Source organism: Neophocaena asiaeorientalis, unplaced genomic scaffold (genome assembly GCF_003031525.2).
Source record: "Neophocaena asiaeorientalis asiaeorientalis breed wild unplaced genomic scaffold, Neophocaena_asiaeorientalis_V1.1 scaffold116, whole genome shotgun sequence".
In the NCBI taxonomy this organism is placed as follows: Eukaryota; Metazoa; Chordata; class Mammalia; order Artiodactyla; family Phocoenidae; genus Neophocaena; species Neophocaena asiaeorientalis.
In genome coordinates, this window is record NW_020174561.1 from 10,421,747 (window position 1) to 10,442,203 (window position 20,457).

The 20,457-nt window shown below is 35.4% G+C and overlaps 1 protein-coding gene across 12 annotated transcripts in view; it reads right to left on the minus strand.

Annotated features, from left to right (window-relative positions):
• The window catches only part of FOXP2 (forkhead box P2), a 247,740-nt gene that overhangs the window by 5,560 nt on the left and 221,723 nt on the right, over positions 1-20,457 (minus strand). For all 12 annotated transcript variants that reach the window (XM_024757744.1, XM_024757750.1, XM_024757751.1 and 9 more), the window contains 2 exons: positions 20,274-20,343; positions 19,331-19,494 (listed from right to left, as the gene is read on the minus strand). In XM_024757744.1, the coding sequence (XP_024613512.1) occupies positions 19,331-19,494; positions 20,274-20,343 (234 nt within the window). The remainder of the gene's footprint in view (positions 1-19,330; positions 19,495-20,273; positions 20,344-20,457) is intronic.

Below are 20,457 nucleotides of genomic sequence, written 5' to 3' on the forward strand. Positions count from 1 at the left end.
TGACTTTTATTAAAAAATGATGTTTTGATTTAATAATCATTATAAGTTGAATTTATAATTTTAGATTTTCCAGGTTCAAGCTGGGATTCAGAACATTTTACTGAATGTCAAACTCTTAAGTACTGGAAATGATTAGAATAAACTCCTAAGGTTAATATAATAGCATCTTTTTTTAACTAGGTCTCATAAATGACCTATGAATATTCAAAACTTTCAAGCTTAAATAGATGAATATTTCTAAACAGATATTGAATAGCTGGCAAGACATACGCAGATATCTATGGGATTAACCTCAAGTCAATTAACATTATTCTGAGCATCTAATAATTTTAGCTAAAGATCTGACTTCTTTTGTAGTTGGTTTGTCTTAATGTTCTCAAGGCTCTGAGAAGACCTAGGAGGTCTCCCTAGTCTGACTCTCTTTCCTAATCCCCTGTTCCACTTCCACTGTCCCCTCAGCTGGAGCTGAGTGTCTGAGTATCTGATTCATTTGTGTTTTACTTTTCTGGGTTGGATTTTTATTTGAATAAAGAACCTGTGGAAAAGTCTCAAGTTCCAGATAAAGAGGAATAACAAATGGGATGTCTTTCTAAAATACAAACACATAGAATTCTTTTTTAAAGGATCACTATAAAGGCATGTTCCATTACCTTCTCAGAGAATTTTAATACACGAGGAATTTATTTCATTATGTCGTTGCCTTGTACAAAAATCTATCTGAACTGAGACACAGGGGAATGAGACACGATTGAGCCAAAACCCTTCAGCCATTCTCCACAGTTAGGCTGCAACCTCCCTGTGCACAACAAACAGTAGTTCTGAATAATAACTTCTACTCCCGACTCAAAACATCACCCTTAAAATACCATGTTCAATTCCTACTCCAAGTCATTTTTTCACGCTGACTTGGTCTGCGCTTTCCTCTTCAACTCACTGTGTGTGCACAGAACCTGGCATTCCCTTCCTCACTGTGTTCTACCTGTGCACATCCTGTCTACCATATAAGGACCAAGTTATATCTTACCTACTTCTAAAGAGTTTGTTTGACCTGTCTGGCTTTCACTGACCTCCTACTTCAACCCTCCAAAGCATTTTTTTTTTTTTTTGGATCATTCTTTTACCCAAAACTATAGAATCTTGGAATCCTAACACTGTATCAAACATAATTTTATCCAATGCTCCTGTTTTACAGATGAAAAAATTAGTAACTTTCCAAGAGTTATGATAAATACAGGCAGAGCCAGGACTAGTATACAACTGGCCTCTGGACTGTTTCTTGGAACCCCGTTATTCTTGCTATCTCACGTTGCCTTTATCACATGTACTGTACTGAACTCTTTCTGGTGGTGGCTGTACTGTGTCTTGCCTACTAGACTATGAACTTCACAGATCAAGAGAGCTGTATCCATAGCAAGCACCTCGTAAATATGTGTTAACTGAATAAACGATGTGCCATCAAGGCATTAAGAGTTTCATTTGTATCAACTATAAAAGAGAAAATTTCTCTCTGGAATTAAGTGTTCTTAGAATCCTTTCACTCAGAATTAGTTTGTGAACAAGGTATCAGACCTGAGAAAGATGTAAATGAAATTTTCCCTTAAGGCTACAGTGTTAGGCTGCTCATTTACTAAAATAAACTAAAACCACAGCCAATAATTATGAATGCTCAGTTCTTAAAAATATCCGATTGCCACCAATACAATGTCTAAAAAAGAAATAAAATGTAGCAAGAGAAGTTTAAGCATCCCAGGGAATAAAATTGCTTGAAAGTTATAGTACCTATGCCTATTCATTGGTGGAATCCTTTTCAAAAAAATACAATTCTATCATGATTATCTCCACTTATATTAGGTTTCTCACTTTTGGATCTCAGAGAGTTCCATGTTTTCACATGTCCTGTATGCCAATTCAAAGGAAATGAAACCCAAGGAAACCACATGCCTTTGGTGGGTTGTAGAATGAATCGGAAATTAGTCTCTTCTGCAGCCATCAGCAGTATCTTTCCCTTCTTCCTCCCATTATAGGATATGAGGGTCATTTAATTTATCTCCGGGAAAAAAGGGGCTATCTCTGTAGTGTTCATTTTTCCAAATTCTTCAGGATACCATGTGTTACTCTATTATAGGATAATTAGATTTTCTCCCAGGAAAAATGCTCCCCTTCACCAAAGAAATTCCTCTGACAATTCAAATAAAATAAAGGAAACCCTTTAAAGTAACTCCCTGTCTATGCAGTGCTCACCAATTCCTCCTTACATATCCTCTTCTCCAGTTGAATCATATAAAGGTTCTTAATTAACAGGGTATAATTTAATACAATAATTTTTATGTATTTAGTATTTTGATTAACTTATTAGTGTAGCATAAAGTAATCTTGAATAATTTAGGCACCTCATTTATAATCTTTAGTCATGCAGCAGTGGATAAGTGGTTAATACTATAGTGTTTAAGAATTCAGTGAGCTTTGAGGATAAAACGCTTGGGTTTAAACACTGGCTCCTTTACTTCCTAGCTGTGTGACCTTGGGGAAGTTACTTAATGTCTCTGTGCCTCTGTTTCTTTATTCATAAGGCAGAGATAATAAAGTACCTACTTTACATAGTAGTTATGAGGAGTAAATGATTTTTTGTGTATGCAGAACACTTGGAACAGTGACTGGCTCATAAGTGATCAGTGTTAGATACACTCATGATATAATTACAACCTTAACTCCTTTTTTGGAAGAAGTTATAGTATAAGTACACGGATTGCTTTTTAAACAACGTACGAACTTAATTAGCTCTTAAAACATTTTAGCCCTTCTACAAATTAAGACTTATTACTATACCAGAAAAGTCATAAAACAAAGATATAAGTGCCCCACATACCAAATGCCAGGCATTAGGGCTATTAAAGTATTGACTAGCTACATTTCCTTAAAGGTACATTTAAGGTATAAAAGGGACAAAATAACACAACATATTACTATAATTATTCCAAAGAATTATTTACTAACACATTCCTGAACACTACGGCAGTAAGCCAAAATCTCAGGTCCTGTCTCTGACCATTTTTAGATCAACAGAGGAAAGTAAACTTCAAAGTAGAAAGACCATTGTTGAAATGTTTGGTAGGCAGAGCCCCCGCACTTACACTCCTCAGCCATCCCATCCCAGGCCTCCCTCATCATAACTTGTCAGTGAAGTCATTAACATACATGCATTGAATGGTCCAGGCCTGCATCACATGTGCTATGTACACTGAAGTTTATGAAGTCTGATAATATATATTCAGCTGGAGAAACCTTAAATAGATGAACTCAAAGTTGACTGAAATATGGAAATTTTAAGAGACATAGCAATATATATAAGCCTGATAGACAATAAATTTTCTGCCAAAAGTTCTTTTATGCCGTGGGTTGAGTCAAGTCGCCTGTGTCCATAATGGCATAAAGAGCATCAATCTCACTTTGACAGGAAAAGCCAATAACATTATCTCCTATTGCCAATGATTAATTTAACGCGTTTATTGCGTACCCTCTAGATATAAGGCACTGTGGAGGCATTTAAACATCTATCAAAGAAGTTGCAGTCTGGTATGGGAGAAATATGTACTCAAATATGTACACAGTTGCCAGCCATAAGTGTCCTAAGAGGAATAGCAATTAAGTGATACTGGAGGGGTTAACAGCTGGGAGAGATTATTTGCCTCTAAGCAGAATCCCAAAGCATTTATACTCCTACTGGAATTCATTAAAGACAGTAAAGGAAGAACAAGTTCAGATGGACAGACGAGAGAAATTCTTGACTATCTATCCTGGTGATAAAACTTTCTGGGTTTGAAGAAGATATATTGTGGATGGTTTGGATATTCATCATGCCATTTTTCCTCCCTGATTTGAAATTTATGCACGGCTCCTTTCAGTTTCGATTTGAGGTGTCTTACAGATTGAGCTGCAGTCCTTAATAGAGCCCTTAATAATAAGTAAAGTAGAAGCTACTTTGAGCAAATAGAATGAAACTATTGAAACTGAGGACTTAATTGTTTTTTTTTTTCTTAACTTATGAACAAAAAGAAAAAAAAACTAGTGGAATAATTGATTTCTTATTGTCTCATCTGTGAGATCTTGAATAAAGGATAATAAATAGACTTATTTGTAACGTTATCTTAAGGCAGGAGTCTATGAAGTCTGGATTGGATAATCTATCCAGCACTTCATTTGTTTACTGGGCACCTAATACATACCAAGCATCTAGGTTATCACAGAAGAGTACAGACTTCTGGCATAGAAGGGCAGAGACAGCAGGTAGACATATTTACCTTGACAGTCACTTTAGTAGTTCTTCTAAACCTGATGAAATATGTCCTATTCCTTTAAGTGGATTTGGAAGTAACTTCATCTTTGATTTTAAAGCAAATTATCCATTTGGTAGATAATGAGTATTCATTTAAACGAGAATCCAGGAATTAATTGTGAACAGTTTAAAAATTGTTCTGTCAGTGAAACACAAGATTTCCAATTCAACTACTCCAAGTCCACTACCTATTACTTACTACAGAAAAGCAGTGATTTAAATTTCTTGCTTGAAGAAGGAATAGCCAACCTCCTAATTTGATGTAATTTGCACTTAGGAGAATTAGAAAGCTATTTGGAACTTCTTTAGATAGTTAGAGGGAAAGTATTCAGTGGTGGAGAGACATAAAGTCTGTTAATACTTCCTGACAGAAAGGTTGAAAGTCAGTAGCTGAAATGGAAATACTTCTACAAGGATAAACATTACTTCTTGCTAGAAGTGAAAAAATCAATTCAATAAACATTATTTGCAAACTACTGGTCTAGGGGCTGATACAGAAAATGGTTCCTGTTCTCATACAGCTTTTAGTCTAATAGACTAAAAATAGTATAGAGGAAGTAAGACATACACACAAGTGTATAGAGGAAGTAAGACATACACACAGGTAACTTCGATGCCAAGCAGAATGTGATCTATACCATAACAGACAAAGTGTTATGAAAGATGGGAGAGAAATTCTGGCAATGCATTCAGTCAATGATCTAGGACGGAGGAAGTTGTCACTTCACGTAGGCTTTGAAATATATGAAAACGTTCATTACGCAGAGTTGAGGAAAAGGGCATTCTGAGTGGAAATGGGAAAAATAGAGAATTTTATATGTGTTGTAGGAATGCTGAGAGTGTGTAGAGGCCATGGGGAAAGGAGGGTTGGTGATAAAGAAATATGTTAGAAAGCAGAACAAGGTCAGATGGTGAAGTGCCCTTGAGTTGCATTTATGGAGTTTAAAATTTATTCTCTGCCAGCTGAAGGGCTATTGATGGTTTTTGAGCATGGCAGTGAAAAGACAGAAGAGTTTTAGGAGGATTAATTTGCAAAGCATAGATGGAACGTAGGCCACTGGAGGTAAGGTAACCAGCTAGTTTACTAAAACAGTGTAATAAGGTCATGATGGCCAGGAACAAGGTAGCAGGATTAGAAACGTGGAGAGAAGTGAAGAATTAAGGGTATTGGTTGTGGACTAAAAAGTTTTGTATATACTTGCTTTTAAATTTATATGTATGTGAAATAGTTCCCTTCTACACTCTACCAAGAAGATAGAAGAGCCTAAATCTCTGTCAAAAATTCTAAAAGTTAAAATAGATGATGACTCTTCATAACTCATTCAATTTTGATGAATCTTTATATTTGTCATTTTAATCGCTCGAGGAAGAGGGGAAGCAGATCCTGGAATGCTTGGATATCGGAAAGTAGAAGATGGGAAGCTTTTGAAACAAATTTCTCTACAGTCCTCATTGTGATTAAGTTGCTAGCAGGAGCAATGGCCACATTCATAAAGGCTGCTGATACTTGATCTCTGGAAATTTTGTTTTTAATTTTCAGTCTGAGTTCTTAAGTCATCTTAAAGAAAAATATATTTTAAACTGAATATTGAGGGAAAATGGCATAAAAAAAGTGTGGACACTTTTTCAAGTGAAAAAATACAGTATACCCAGGGACGAGTAGCAAAGAAGAAAAGGGTAAGTCTTTTTAAAAGTAGGTAACATATACCCTTGAGGGTCTTGCTAAGGATCTCCAAATAATTGGTGAATTTTCAATGCCCCTACCCTATCATCAGCTTGGAGATTAATGAACTCTAAGCTATGGTTCCCAAATTCCTATCCAGTCTCCTCTCTAGGCAGATTGTCCATGCCAAGGCGAAAGAATGATCTATTCTCTGAATGAGACTCATGCTTTATATCTTAGTCACCTTTGCTCATACACTCAAATCCTTTGTATCTATCTTCTCTTTCCTCATCTCTGCTTAATGTAGGTTGAAAAGTTTAAGATTGCTATTTCTGTAAGCAAAAAAGAACCCAGTCAAATATCAATAATTCCATAAAGTTCAACCTAAAAATTGATTTCATGTTAAGCATAACTCAAAGCTATCTCCTCCATGAAGACTTTCATGATTCTTCATGTGCATATGTACACTTAATTTGCAATTTGGTTATAACTCTCTTCCTTCCTTTACTTGGACTCCCTCCTTACCTTTGTACATATCCATCCCTCGATTAGAGTTCTACCTCTTTGTAGATAACAGATCACCTGCCAGTTTCCAACAGACTATGTCGCACATAATAGGTGCTCAAGAAACGTTTATTCAACTTAAATGAATGAAACATCTCTGCTCCATTCAACCTGCCAAGCTTCTACCAGAAGGAAATGCAAAGTAGCAGTTGGATTTTATGCTCTAGTTTAATTGCTCAGTGTTACAGCCCACCCTCATAATGGCATATACCAAAAACACAAAGAGAGGACTAGCTACATTACTAGACTGATCTGTTGCCTAAAGAAATGTGTTGCCCCTTTAGTTGTGAAATTTATAAATACCCAAGGCATCAATGAAAGGCAGAAGCCATGTTATTGTTGCCAACATCCTACAGCAGAGTCAAATCATAATGGAAAACTTTACCTTTTTTGATTGTGATCACACTGTATGTTCTCTAGAGAAATGTAAATTGTCTTCATTTTCTCCTTAATTAAGACTAAGTAAAAGATCCTATAAACTGTTCCTATTTTTCCTTTAAAATAAGGAAGTACTATGAATAAAGTTCTCTGAAACTGAGATGTTCAAAACATGTTTAAGTCAATAGATGTTAGACTATAGAATCACAATGGTGTTTCTTTATTTAGATATCATCAAGAGAATAGATCATTCTTTTGCCTTGGCGTGGGCAATCTGCCTAGAGAGGAATACTTGTAGGATGAGACTGGACAGGAATTTGGGAGCAATATCTTAGAGTTATACAGTGTCATCATTTATGAGTAATTCAGTGGCACAATGTAAATTTGATTGGGCCCTTCATAAATACAATATTTTTTAATACTAATGATAAAAATTTTAAGTCTTAAATGTTATGATAGATGTCAACAAATGCTGTGAAGAAAAACTTACAATTAATGGCTCATCTCTACAATATGGGCGATTTCAGGCAATGTAAAGTTAATTTAATCAAACATTTACAAGTCAAGACTAAAGGTAAGACTAGGTAAAATTGTTTTTATGTGGTTTACTCATTTTAGGAGGCCCCCTTATATCTTTCTTCAGATAACCCTAGTTGTTTGAGAGAAAGTTAAATACATTAAATAACATATACTTATTGAAAAAGAGTAATAAACATGATACATGAGATATGATACATGATACATCTTAAAAATCCTATAAGAATAATTGCCCTAGCATACCCGAAGGATATAACATGTTTCTATCAGTAACTGTGGATCATTAATATAAAAAACGTTACTCCCCAGATAACAGTCAAAAACCTATCCTCAGAAATAGCATTAAGGTCTTCATGCTTCAGTTTTACTGTGAAAAATAATTTTATTTGGCCCAATATAGCAATCTTTATCCAGTAAAATGAATTTATATATACAGTACACTGAGAAACATATTGAACATACTGAAATATGTGTAGACCTTAAACCACACATCTATTTCCTACTCGATACTGATTTATTAAAGTTCTTGACGTTCAAGTTTCTTGATACTTCTACTTAATTTAGTTTGTATACCTTTAACCTACATGGGATACATTGATTAACTCTAAAAGAAAATGTTTACAATCATACAAATTCTTCTTTATCTCATATATTGTTATATCTTAACTGTTGATTAATGACATTTAAAAATATCAGAATAGACTGAGTATCGCTACAGGCTAAGGCTGTCCATTGATTTGCATAGGTTTTGACTCACAAAATAGCATCAAAAATTTTGTAATTAAAAGGAAATACTTAGAGAAGATGAGACTTCCTTTTAACCGTCTACAATGTCTATTTAGTACTTGGCACAAAGCCGTTGAATGAATAATGATAACTATTATAAGCATTTAAAAATCAAAGTGTATGATTACCACTTTGTAATTTCATATGTGTTTGAATACATTTTTATTCAATTAGTTCAAATTTGCCAATGGCAAAACCTTCATGCTTACCACATAAGTATCATTGTTTCGGAGATGTAAAATGGATTCCAAAATACAAACACAGACTCCTTTATTAAAATGGAAGATTTAGTTTCATGAGGCTCAGTTTTTGGTTTTGTTTGTTATTTTTGAGTAGCTATCCTGGAAGCTATAACCACATCAAATAAAACATTTTTTCTTTTTTTTTTTTGCGGTACGCGGGCCTCTCACTGTTGTGGCCTTTCCCGTTGCGGAGCACAGGCTCCGGACGCGCAGGCCCAGAGGCCACGGCTCACGGGCCCAGCCACTCCGCGGCATGTGGGATCTTCCCGGACCGGGGCATGAACCCGTGTCCCCTGCATCGGCAGGTGGACTCTCAAGCACTGCGCCACCAGGGAAGCCCAAATAAAACATTTTCAAAAAGTCATTTTTTTTCCAAAGAAGTTTCACAGGGAAACTGGTAAAATAATTGATGCTCATTCAGAAAGCATATGAAAAATGGAGATTGTGGAAATTCAATTTTACTCATTTCCTTCTAGTATATGTACAAGGAAATGATATAATTATATTTGGAATTTAATGGTAGATTTATAAAAACTGCAAGTTTAGGTATCTCCATTTGTACAAAGTCAGGTTGAAATGAGAAACAATTCACATTTCTTAAATTAAACATTTGTAACTTTTAGAGTAATATTTTATTTAGGAAGTATTTTAGTTTAACATATCACAGAAATAACCTAAAAAATGAAACTAAAGTTTTAAATGGAAAAGTTTACTTTTAAAAGAAAACATTTTGCAAGTACTTTCTAAACTGAGAAATGATCTTAGGCTGATGTGAGTAATTAAACAACTGAAGTTATTTATACAGTCATTAAGAAATTATTTAAGTAATCCTATTTATGATTTTATTCTTTTGAAATGATAACTCTGATTTCTTTCACTATAATCTAGATTTTTATATTCCAAATTTAAGCACACATTAGAGAAATATTTAATTCTCGTGTACAGAAGTGAATAAGGTCATATAATTAAAAACAACTAGAAATGATAAATTAGCTCTTATTTTATCAATTAAGGAATTATAAAACAGATCTTTACTACTATGATTCAATATTTTTCCAATTTTATCGTTTTTCAAGACTGTTTTCTCTCTTGTAAATTAACATTTACCACAGACATTCTTATGTTGAACGAACTGACCTTCCTTTTGATTTGGATGAGTTTGAACATAGTTGCCATTAGGACAGTACCCAGAACCATTATTCCAGTTCAGTAGATAAAATTCCTGCTTATTTCTGGATGAAAAGGAAAATATTCCTCCTCTCAGAAATGTACAACCATTAAAAGAGGATAGAAAAATTGGAGTGATGATTCCTCATGCCATATTATACCTTGTTTAGTTTACTTTATTCAGAATGTAATTAGAAAATGCCCTACAAAGTTTCTCATACCTCTTCACTGTGGCTAAGGACAAACAGCCAAATAAATGTTAATTTTTCATCTTGAAGTCAGAATACGACTTTAATACTAATATATTTAATAAATCTTGTAACTCCCATACTCTACTTTCTAGAAAATGCAGCCATTTAAGTGTGTGATTGCAAAGGAATATTATATTCTGAGAATTGTAATAACATTTTCTCTTCTAAGCTACACACTGCCGTTCTTAAGAATGCATTTTATAATTCTATTCTACATCCCAAAAGATCTGACCCCAAGGTAGAGTTCCAAAGTTCTATTTAAAGTCAACAGAAGTTCTAAGAAATATAACAAAAAGGTGGATTAAGGTTAATGAAACCGAATTTTATAAATCGCATGCATATATATATATAAATGTATATGAAATTTCTCTAAGATTTCTTGTCCTTACCTTCAACATTATATTATAATTTATTCAAATTTATACAACATTGTTTAAAGAAACTGGATTTTACATGATTTGGAGGCTTACTCCCAAATGATTTCACATAGTTTTGCTGTAGTGCCGATTATAAAAAGCACAATTAAATTCTTTAAGATTTACCATTTGATTTATAAAAGTAATAGATGTGATCAGAACAGCTGTGATGAAATGAAAATATAAATGTAATTACTTTGATCATTGAGGAGTACAAAAATACTGTGCTCAATCTCAGGATCAAAACAGTTGCCCATTGAGAGACAATTGGTACCATTCCATTTTGTGTCTCATAAATGGTAGCTTTCAATAAACATTCAGGTATAGATCTAAGGACTTTTATATTTCTAATCTATTGGTCAGAGAAATAAAAGAAAATCTAAATTACATCTTGACATTTGGCCATTAAGTCAGCTTTGCTGCTGCTCCAAAACTCCTTTGAACCATTCATCCAAAAATCGTTTTTGCCTTGTTCCTTGGACCAAGTTTCAGTCAGAAATGTCAGGATGGGCATATGGCACACAAAGTATATGTTCCTGTTTCTCTCTAATTTCTCATTGATAATTAGGGTTCTGATTCCTTGAAGATCAGGACCTCAAAGTCCTATAGTTGGGCTATAGTATGGCTCTGGGCAGCCCTCGCTGACATGGCTCACCCATCTTTTCTGGACTGTTGTCTGTTTCCTTTGCCAAGCTGCCCTGATGGGATGCTGCCCATTCACTGCCTGCTCCTGGTGAAGCTGTTTCTTGGATATCTTGACAGAGATGGCTCTTCACCAGAATTACATATGGCTCGTGTCATTAGGTCTATCTAATCTGGGAGACTGGCTGCTCTGCTGGAGTTATTCCTTTGCTCAAATTAAACCGTAAGACTGACTCAATGTTCAGTTTCCTCCTGAACTGTGCTTAGCTATGCTGTTAGTTCTTAGCACGAGAATGGAATAGGGAGTAAAAACAATAGCTTTTATTCTAAATCTAGAAGATTATGTCTTTCTCTGACCTGCTAATTAACAAAAGGGACCTGAGATTTAGTGTTGCAAATGGTAAATTTATCAAGAGTTAGATAACATTATGTGACCAATGATTACTCCTGCTTCTGCCTTTTAAATGTCTTGCTGATGTTATACCATTTTCGTGCTCAAAGATTAAGATAATGTTGAGCAAACGGAAGAATGTCAGTTTCCACTAGTTATGTGAAATTATTTGTCATCTGTTGCTTATATAAATTGTTTAGTTCTATCCTAATGATAGAAACTACTTATGGAATGTAGGAACCCTGAGATCAAGTTTGAAACTCTGTTTATTAGTGTCAAAGTTTTAAAATACATTGCTGTACTTATTTGAAAGGTCAATTTAAAATTCTCCCAAAGGAGTCAAAATGAATATAATTTTAACACATATTAAAATATAATTTCTTATGTAAAGTATCTTCACATTAAGTAATATTCTGAAGTGACCGTCAACTTTACATAATAAATATCTTTAGTCATAAAATACCCATATCACCTAATAGACATCCACTTCCCTAAGCCCTATGTCAAGAGCTGAAGTTAAAATACCATATGGGTATACATGGTACTATGGTATTTTCTCCTGGTACTAGAAGGAAAAAATGCTGAATAACAATATTCATTTTTAAACAATTCAGTCAATTACTTTTTGACCCTCTAAGGCTCAAATAGTGCAAAGGAAGATGTACCTCCTAACAAAGTATCTTCTTTAGATATAAAACAGAAGCAGTAGGCTACAATACTGTCACCTAAAAGTTTTCTGACACCCTTTGCCTAAATTGCGGGCATTCATAACAGAAAACTTAAATACCATCTGTATAGTTCTATAAAAATCCTTTAAAACCCTACAGGAACCCACAAATTTCCACTATTGGCACGGTGGGGATACAGCACTTTTTAGCTGAAGGCACTGTATCTCTGGGAGGATCTTTTTTATTAGGAGGAACTAGAATGAGCTGTAAGTGCCACATACGGGGACTGGAATAATGTAAAAAAGAACAGTGGCTACTGAGCCATACTTGTAGCACTTAAAAAAAAAGATGAGATAATAAAGAGCTGGCATAGTCATAAGTTCTGTACCATCACTTTGGAAAGAGATCTCAAAGCTAACTAGCAAAGTTAATAAAAAAGTTTAGAGGTTAAATAAAAATAGAATTAAATCAGAATAAAATTATGAGGCCCAGAAATGTTAGGGAAAAAAAATTAAAGATAAATGAAAAATTGTGAATTAAAAAATCTGTGAAGACATGTAAAGCAAAAATATGCTTTTATGTTTAGAGCTCTTCTTAATGCAACTTAATGATCCAAAATATCAGCAAAAAAATAGTGCAGGCTTAACAGGCATGAAAACAACGAGCATTCCACTTGTTCAAGTTGTCAGCCACTTTCAACTGCTTTCCTCTGATATACAGAGCCACTCCAATTTCAAATGCCTTTGTCCACAGAAAGATCTAAGATCTGTAGGGATTTTATATAAAATATCACCAACCGAAGGTGTAGGGTCTGCAAATTCTACATGTGCCTACAAACAGCAATTTAAATTTTAAGGCAGCCACAGAGAATAGAAGGAAGAAAGGTAATATTATATACTTGAACATTTTCATTATGTTTCATGACACTTCACAATTTATATTAGATTTTCAATACTGTTGCACAAAATGGGCATCTAGCAGTCCCTTTTAGCTGTCTTTGGTTGCAAAGTATTATTGCTAGGAGAGGCTGAAGTTTATCATTGGAGTGGTATAACGAACTGAGGTTCTCAAGAAGCAGAGGATGTTGTAAGGATGACTGACTGGGACATGCAATGCATGGAAAGTTCTGGGGCGTGTAGAATGCGCATTCAACATGTTAATAAAAAAGATTAATGTGATCTCCATTGTAGTCCTGGAATAACACTACACTACTCCTTTTGTGCGATGCCGCAGACCTTGATTTCCTTACCCTAAAGTTTTGGCTTCGAAGAACACAACAAATATATTTTCTAGTCTTACATGAGCCATATTAACATTCTGATTCTATACAGAAGTTCATTAACTCGCAAACTTCAAACATTTGCTTTAATAAGAGGCAGAAAAAATAATCACCTGCAACTAATATAGAATATTAGCAAGTAGAACTTTGAAATGGCACGGAGGCTAAGAGGATTCAGGAATGACACGTAAGAAATGATCTGAAAACTCAACAGTAGGAGACTCTAATAATCAGAAAGGGGAACGGCATGACAATGGAAGGCTTTGTGCGTGGAGCCCTCCATACAAAACCAGCTCAGGAAGAACATTCGTTTTGATCTCTAGAAACAAAATTTGAAAATATAAAAATGGGAACCTCATTTAACATTTTCATAAGAGAAAGAAAAGGCAAACCTGAGCCAACTTACTGAGAGTGAGGAGAAACAACTGCTTAATAAAAAAGAAACAACTGATTTGAACTAAATATGGCGGGTACATCATTAAATTTCTCTTTTGCCTCAGGTTTGGAAGGAGACAGGAAATGGATTGATTCTACCAGTGTGAGTTCACCTTCCAGGTCTTCTCCAAACGTTTTCTTCTCTTTTCATTCATTTAAGTCTAACACATGGGAGAAGAAAGTAAGTTCAAATTATTTCCACCTGAACATAGCATCAGTCCTAACTCTTCAGGTAGTTTTTATGAGAGGCAAACACTGGTATAAAATAGGAATCTAAAGTAATTTTATCTATAATCTATAAAACTCTGAAAAGTCAGGTAATCAGGGAATATTGGCGCTGAGGCGCAGAAGGGAAGAGTATTATAAATTGTAATGATACTTAGACTCTTACAGGAAGTATTCTTTACTTTTGTTCAGACCATGATGGGTCTAGATCTCTTACAACAGCAGCAGAAAATAAATTTTAGAAATCTACTTGATCGAAAAGAGTCAAAACAATTTCAAAAAATTATTAGGTAAAATCTGTATGATTCCACCTAACTTTAACCTGTCCTACTTTCTGCTAAAATCCTCTTGAACATACATCTGATTAATACTGTATTAATCGCAATAATTTTTTTTTTCATTTCACCTTCAACAAAATAAATAAAATTTAACAAGGTCCGGGAGGACAATCACGAATGCGGTGCAGGCCTGTCACTTGCTATTGACATAACTCTGGACAATTATAAAATACGTATTAACTAAATAATTAAAATTAAAAATAAAAGTTCACAAACACACTCTCCCAATATTTAGAAAGATCTCTTAGCTAGCATTCTATCTCATTATCTCTTCTTCCTAAAAATCTCTTCTTCTCCCTTCTTCAGAGTTCTAAGAGAATCCTGGAGTGTACTTTTGGAGAAATTACCCCGTGAAGTCAAACCATTTCTCATTAACTGTTACCTCCCATTTGATTCTTCATAATCACTATCATATGGTTATTGAGTGCTTACTTTGTATGGTATAATGTGTTAGGGGTTTCATATGCTATAATATGTCTAAAACACAGTCTTTGGCCTTAAGTGACCTGCCATTAAGCCAGAGATAACTGCAAACTGAGCATACACATGTGCAAGCACACCTGTGCGTGACCACACACACACACACGCACACGCACACACACGCACACGCACACGCACACGCACACACACGCACTGCGTTAGTTCCAGATAATGATATAAGCAGCCAGCTCTTCAGAAATGTGGAGCAGAACGTAGGTCCTGATTGCAAAATTACTTGGGAAAGCCGCCTGGAAAAATAGGATGAGGCCCTTAAGGAAAGGTAGAATTTAGGTAAGAGAGGAGAATGAAAAAGGAAAGGGAAGAAAGGCAAAGAGTTAAGGCAAAATAAATGCACTAATTTGGCAAAAGCCTTCATTCAGGGCACTCTTAGAGTGAAAGCCACAGTGTGGGGAAGTGTTACATACGGAGCGTCAAAATGAAGAATATGGATGATAATTTGGCCTTTCTTGTTCTCTAAAAATAATTTATAAGAAGCACTAAACCATAGTTATTCTACTCTTCCAAAGCTTCAAAACATCTTTTCTATCAACCTCAGGAATACTTTATTTTACTATTCTGGAGCTGAATAAAAAGACTAAATGAAGAAACAGTTTCAATTTTGTTTTTTCCTGAATCTAAGGACATTTATGTTCTTGGATTCAGCAAGTAGGATAATACTGAATTCATCACCATTTCCCCCCTTGAGCCCGTCCTCTTGTGCTCTCTATTTCTCTTCACAGGCTTTTACAGTTGCTATGATTTTTCCTAATTTTCCTCTTTGCCCCCAGCATTCAATCAGTTGTCTTGTTCTGTATTTCTCTTCACAGCACTTGTATGGATTCCTTGCTGTCCACTCGCTGTCTTGTACTTAAGTCAGATACTACATCCTGCAAGGACTCATTTTCTGCTTCCAGTCTCTCCCAACTCCAGAATATCCTACCTCACCTGAGTTTCATTCAGGCATGCTTCATTCAGTACACGTTCAGATTACTCTTCCTAAAGCACATCTCTGGTCGTGTGAAACCCAAGCTTATAACATTAGTAAGTTCCATACTGATCAAAACAAACACCATAGCTTGACATTTAAAGCATTCAACAGTCTGGTCTCCTTTCATATATTCTACATTCCTGTCAAACCTCATATGCAATGTTCTCCGGGCAGATATCGTGAGCTCCTGTTCTGGGTTGATATTATTCTATTTGGATTGTTCGTTGCCTCCAACCTCAGGTAACGTCTTCTTATCTCAAAAATCTCTTATCTCGTTGAGTCTGAGTAAGGTGCTGCCTACCATAAATTCCTGTCTCACATTCTTTCACTTCTTATGGATCTGCTTACTTCATGAATTATAAGAGGAAGTGGGAGGAAAAGCAAAGGGACTGACTACCAAAGAAAGTAACCATACAGTTATGGAGAGCCTACAAAAAATGTATTAAAATGCAAAATTTTTTTATATTGTTTATGGTCTCCTTTACAGCAGTAATGAGGTATTACAAGAGGTAATATAAATCAGTAACTCTGAATACAGCACTATGAGGGACACAGGGAGCAATTATTATATTCCAGGCACTTGTTTTATTTGCAAGAATCCTATGCGGTACATATTATCATGACTTACCTCACTTTCAGCTGAGAAAACTGAGGAAACAAATAAATCGTACTCAGCTGTTAAGTGCTAAATCTGGGACTGGAACCACCACAGTCTGTCACCAGAGCTCATATACTAATACCACTAGGCCCCTCTGCCTCTTGCTAACAGTTGCATCAGCTTAACTTACTCCCTCCCCTCCCCCAACCAATGACAACAATGACAACAAGGACCAGTACCATGATTTCATTTCAGGACACACGACTATGCTACTGAAATGTAAAAAAATTCTTTCACTTCTGCTTAATTTTCAAAAAGTACTTTGAAGTGCATTCAATTATATGCAGACAAATTTTTTTTGTTTGTTTTGTTTTTGCGGTACGCGGGCCTCTCACTGTTGTGGCCTCTCCCGTTGCGGAGCACAGGCTCAGCGGCCATGGCTCACGGGCCCAGCCGCTCCGCGGCATGTGGGATCTTCCCGGACCAGGGCACGAACCCGTGTCCCCTGCGTCGGCAGGTGGACTCTCAACCACTGCGCCACCAGGGAAGCCCATATGCAGACAAATTTTGATGGAGCGAATTAGATGATATTTTCCTTTGTCTAATAATGTACATAAAATGCTTTTTAAGTCCGAGCATCTTAAAACTCTATAAAGATGCAGATATAGAATACTGAAGTGACATTCCATCAATAATATTTGACATCCAACATACAAAACGTTTATGACCGCAGCAGAAACAGATTCAAAGAGAGAATGTTGACTCAGTATTCTGCAAGATAATTAAACATGATTATAATTTACATAATTTAGGAAAAAACAAGATTTGGTCTTCCCCCAATTTTTGTCTTTTCTGAAATCTATTTCCAATAAGCCGAGGGAAGCTTTCCTTTTATCTCTCTATGGAAAAAACACATAAATATTTTTCACATGCACTAATTCATATGAGCATAAAATGTACGATATATTGACTAAGAACATCTTAGTTTTCTAAGCCCATAGTGGCACCACATCAGGAGTTAAATATACAATTTTTATATATTGTTTTACACCCACTATTTTTTCTGAGGTATTTTATAATTAAAGTGTAACTAAATAACAAAATGAAAAAATCGAAAATAGCAATTGCCAAACGAAAAATACTAGTAACCTAATAATGCTGTAATTTAGCCCAATTATTATTTCGGGTTCTAAAACACAATGTTTAATAAACTATCGTATTGAATCATTCATTTTTTATTTTAATATCCTTATCACTGGACACTTATGTTTTAAAAACCACCTCCCTACATACCCTCTATATATCGTTCATAACAACCCCTGTATACCATATAGGAGCGCAAGGAGTTGCATTAATAGCTGAAACACTTTTATTAGGAATACCTTTCATTTCTCTGAAATTGGTCTTTTTTAAAGGGGGAAAACAGCGTCTAACTCTTGTTTGCTCTTTAAAGTTTTATTGTTTTAGCATTTAATACAGGGAGCAAACATCGGCATACTCAGGAGAATGGCTGAAAGTAAAAGGCCTCAAGCTACCCACTGCACGGCTGAGAGGATAAAGCAGGGATATAGAAACTTCTGTTGGATTGCTCACTTGCCTTGTGTGAGAGCGCCGCTACTCTTAGGAGCATATATCCATATGTTCTCCCTACTTCCAGTTTTATCACTTCTTTTGTATTATTTAACACATCTAAAGACACTTCCAAAGGACAAATTTTTCCATTTTGAAAAAGTAATGGTTTGGAACCTGATAAAATATATTAATGTTCACCGTGTGTTTTTCACAAAGGTGATAGAGTAAAAGTGCTATAAAGCAATTAGGCACATGGTCTTAAAGGCATTAATATGTCAAATAGAATGAGATGTCTCAAAAATCAACAAAAGTAATATCCGGTGAAAGGTCAAATGGAAATAGGCTGCTAGAAAGACCATATTTCGCTTTCAGGCCTCTGACTAGATAGTTAGTACAAAAGTAGGGGAGGAAAATATAAGAATGAGAGGAAGTACTGTTCTTACCTCAATAACCTGAAATTAGAAGTATGTGATGTTTAACTCTCAGAAGTATGGACATTAAGTTAAAACTCATTCTAACAACTGAATGGATTGTTCAGGATTCAGATTCTAACTTTTCCTCCTGAACTCTAAGTTCTAGCAGGGTCCATACTTTTTAGTAAACAAGAAACTGATATGCTTGGCCTATTGAATAAGGCCAGGCATTTTTTCAAGTGTCACACACATTTGTGAAATCTACAATACATCAATTTTTAATACATCTACTCTCTCAGCTCCATTAAAAAGATGGTAGGGGAAAGATTTTAGAGTAATTAATGATATAGTTAGCTGCTAAATATTAATAGGAATCGTAGTCTTGCATAAAATATAACATATAAACCTTGCCAATACAGACGCACCAGTAATTAAAGTTGAATATGTAATTACACTGATTTATAAGACAGGCAAAAAGTTACACTTTACCAGCTTCTATGTAAACTGTGTCTAACAGTTAAACTTTGCATTTTACGGTTTATAAAAACGGGAAATATCTTGACTACAGTTCATAAATGGTTTAGAGACCTGTAACAGTAGTAAAAATTATGACAACTTGTTCCATCATGAATATTCTTATTGGACCATACAAACCAAACTGTGATAATGATCCGTAAGATGGAGACTCATCTTAGACCCCGCTATACTCTCAAGAGAATGTTAGTAGTACTAAGAATTTGTAGAGGACTGCTAGTACAATCATTATAGGACACTGGAGAGAATCTAAAAGGTTATTAAAAGCAGTTCTGATACACTTTTTCATGTCACAAACACGGTACAGTTTAACTCCATTTAAACTTGTATTTTTTACTTATCCACCATTCAAAACTTCAGAAGACTAGTAAATACGAGAAGCATAGGAATATCGGTTCTTCCCCTTTTGGAGTCTGTTAGCCCCACTTACATGTGCGGCTGAGGTGAGCAGCCCGGGCTGCTGTTCCCATTGCTGTCGATGTGATCCAGGGAACCATTGAGGTCTTCATGGACAGCCTGCAGCAGGCCGCTGGAGGTGTTATTGATCAGTCCAGGGTTACTTAGCAAAGGTAAACTGCTCTCTGCCAAGGCAGCCTAGCGAAATGAAGAGGGTGTGAGACAACTTTGGAAATGCCCTTCCAAATGCTTTTTAAAACATCTATCTTCTTCTAACGGGTTTCAATTCTGATACAGGTATTTTAGAAGCATTTCAATAAAATGTATGGGAAAGACAAACGTCCCTAACTGGCAACTTGTGGCAGCAATACCAAGGAAATTAAGTGTGATGTTCAACTGAAACAATAGTTCTCCCAGCAAACTTTCTCACTCAGGTTTCAGCATCCCACATAATGAAATAGTGTATCCTCACGTATAGCAAAATACCCCAAGATAATACAAGCAGTTGCTCTGCTGTTTAAAAATGACCAGAACTTAACTCAAAATAAAGAAGACCTGACATTTGCCTCCTCTGCATAAAAATTATATATTATAATTAAACTTTAAAGTTTTTGCCACAAGCACCATGTTCCCCAACACTATGATGTGAAATCATTTATGACAGCCTGGGTAAATATTAATGCACAGCCACATGCATTTGCAAAAGCTTCTATCAATCTAGCCTTCGCAGGAAAACCGAGTGTTCCAGATTTTGCCACAGGGTGTCCTTCTTGCTTCTTCACATCAAAAGTAGCTTGAATTAGAACCAGTGCTTTCTACAGTACTAGGTACTACAACTTACTTGGATGATAAACCAACTATTAAGAATAATCACGATCTCACCTAAGTACAAAGCCAGGCCAAAACAAAAAAAAAACAAAAAAAAAGCCGAAACATTCAGACCCGAGGATAATGGGAAGCACATTTAATGATATTACCTGTAAGCTGGCATTCAGAGCTGCTCCATAGCCTAAACTGGTAGGTATATTTTTTACTAAGGTTGGGCTTCTGGAAGAAAAAAATATATAAAGGTTATTTATAAGTCCAAATGTAAAGGATGTGGCTCTCAATAATCTCAGGTAAAAAGATACGTTCTGGCTTGTTGCCTCACATTTCTAGTCC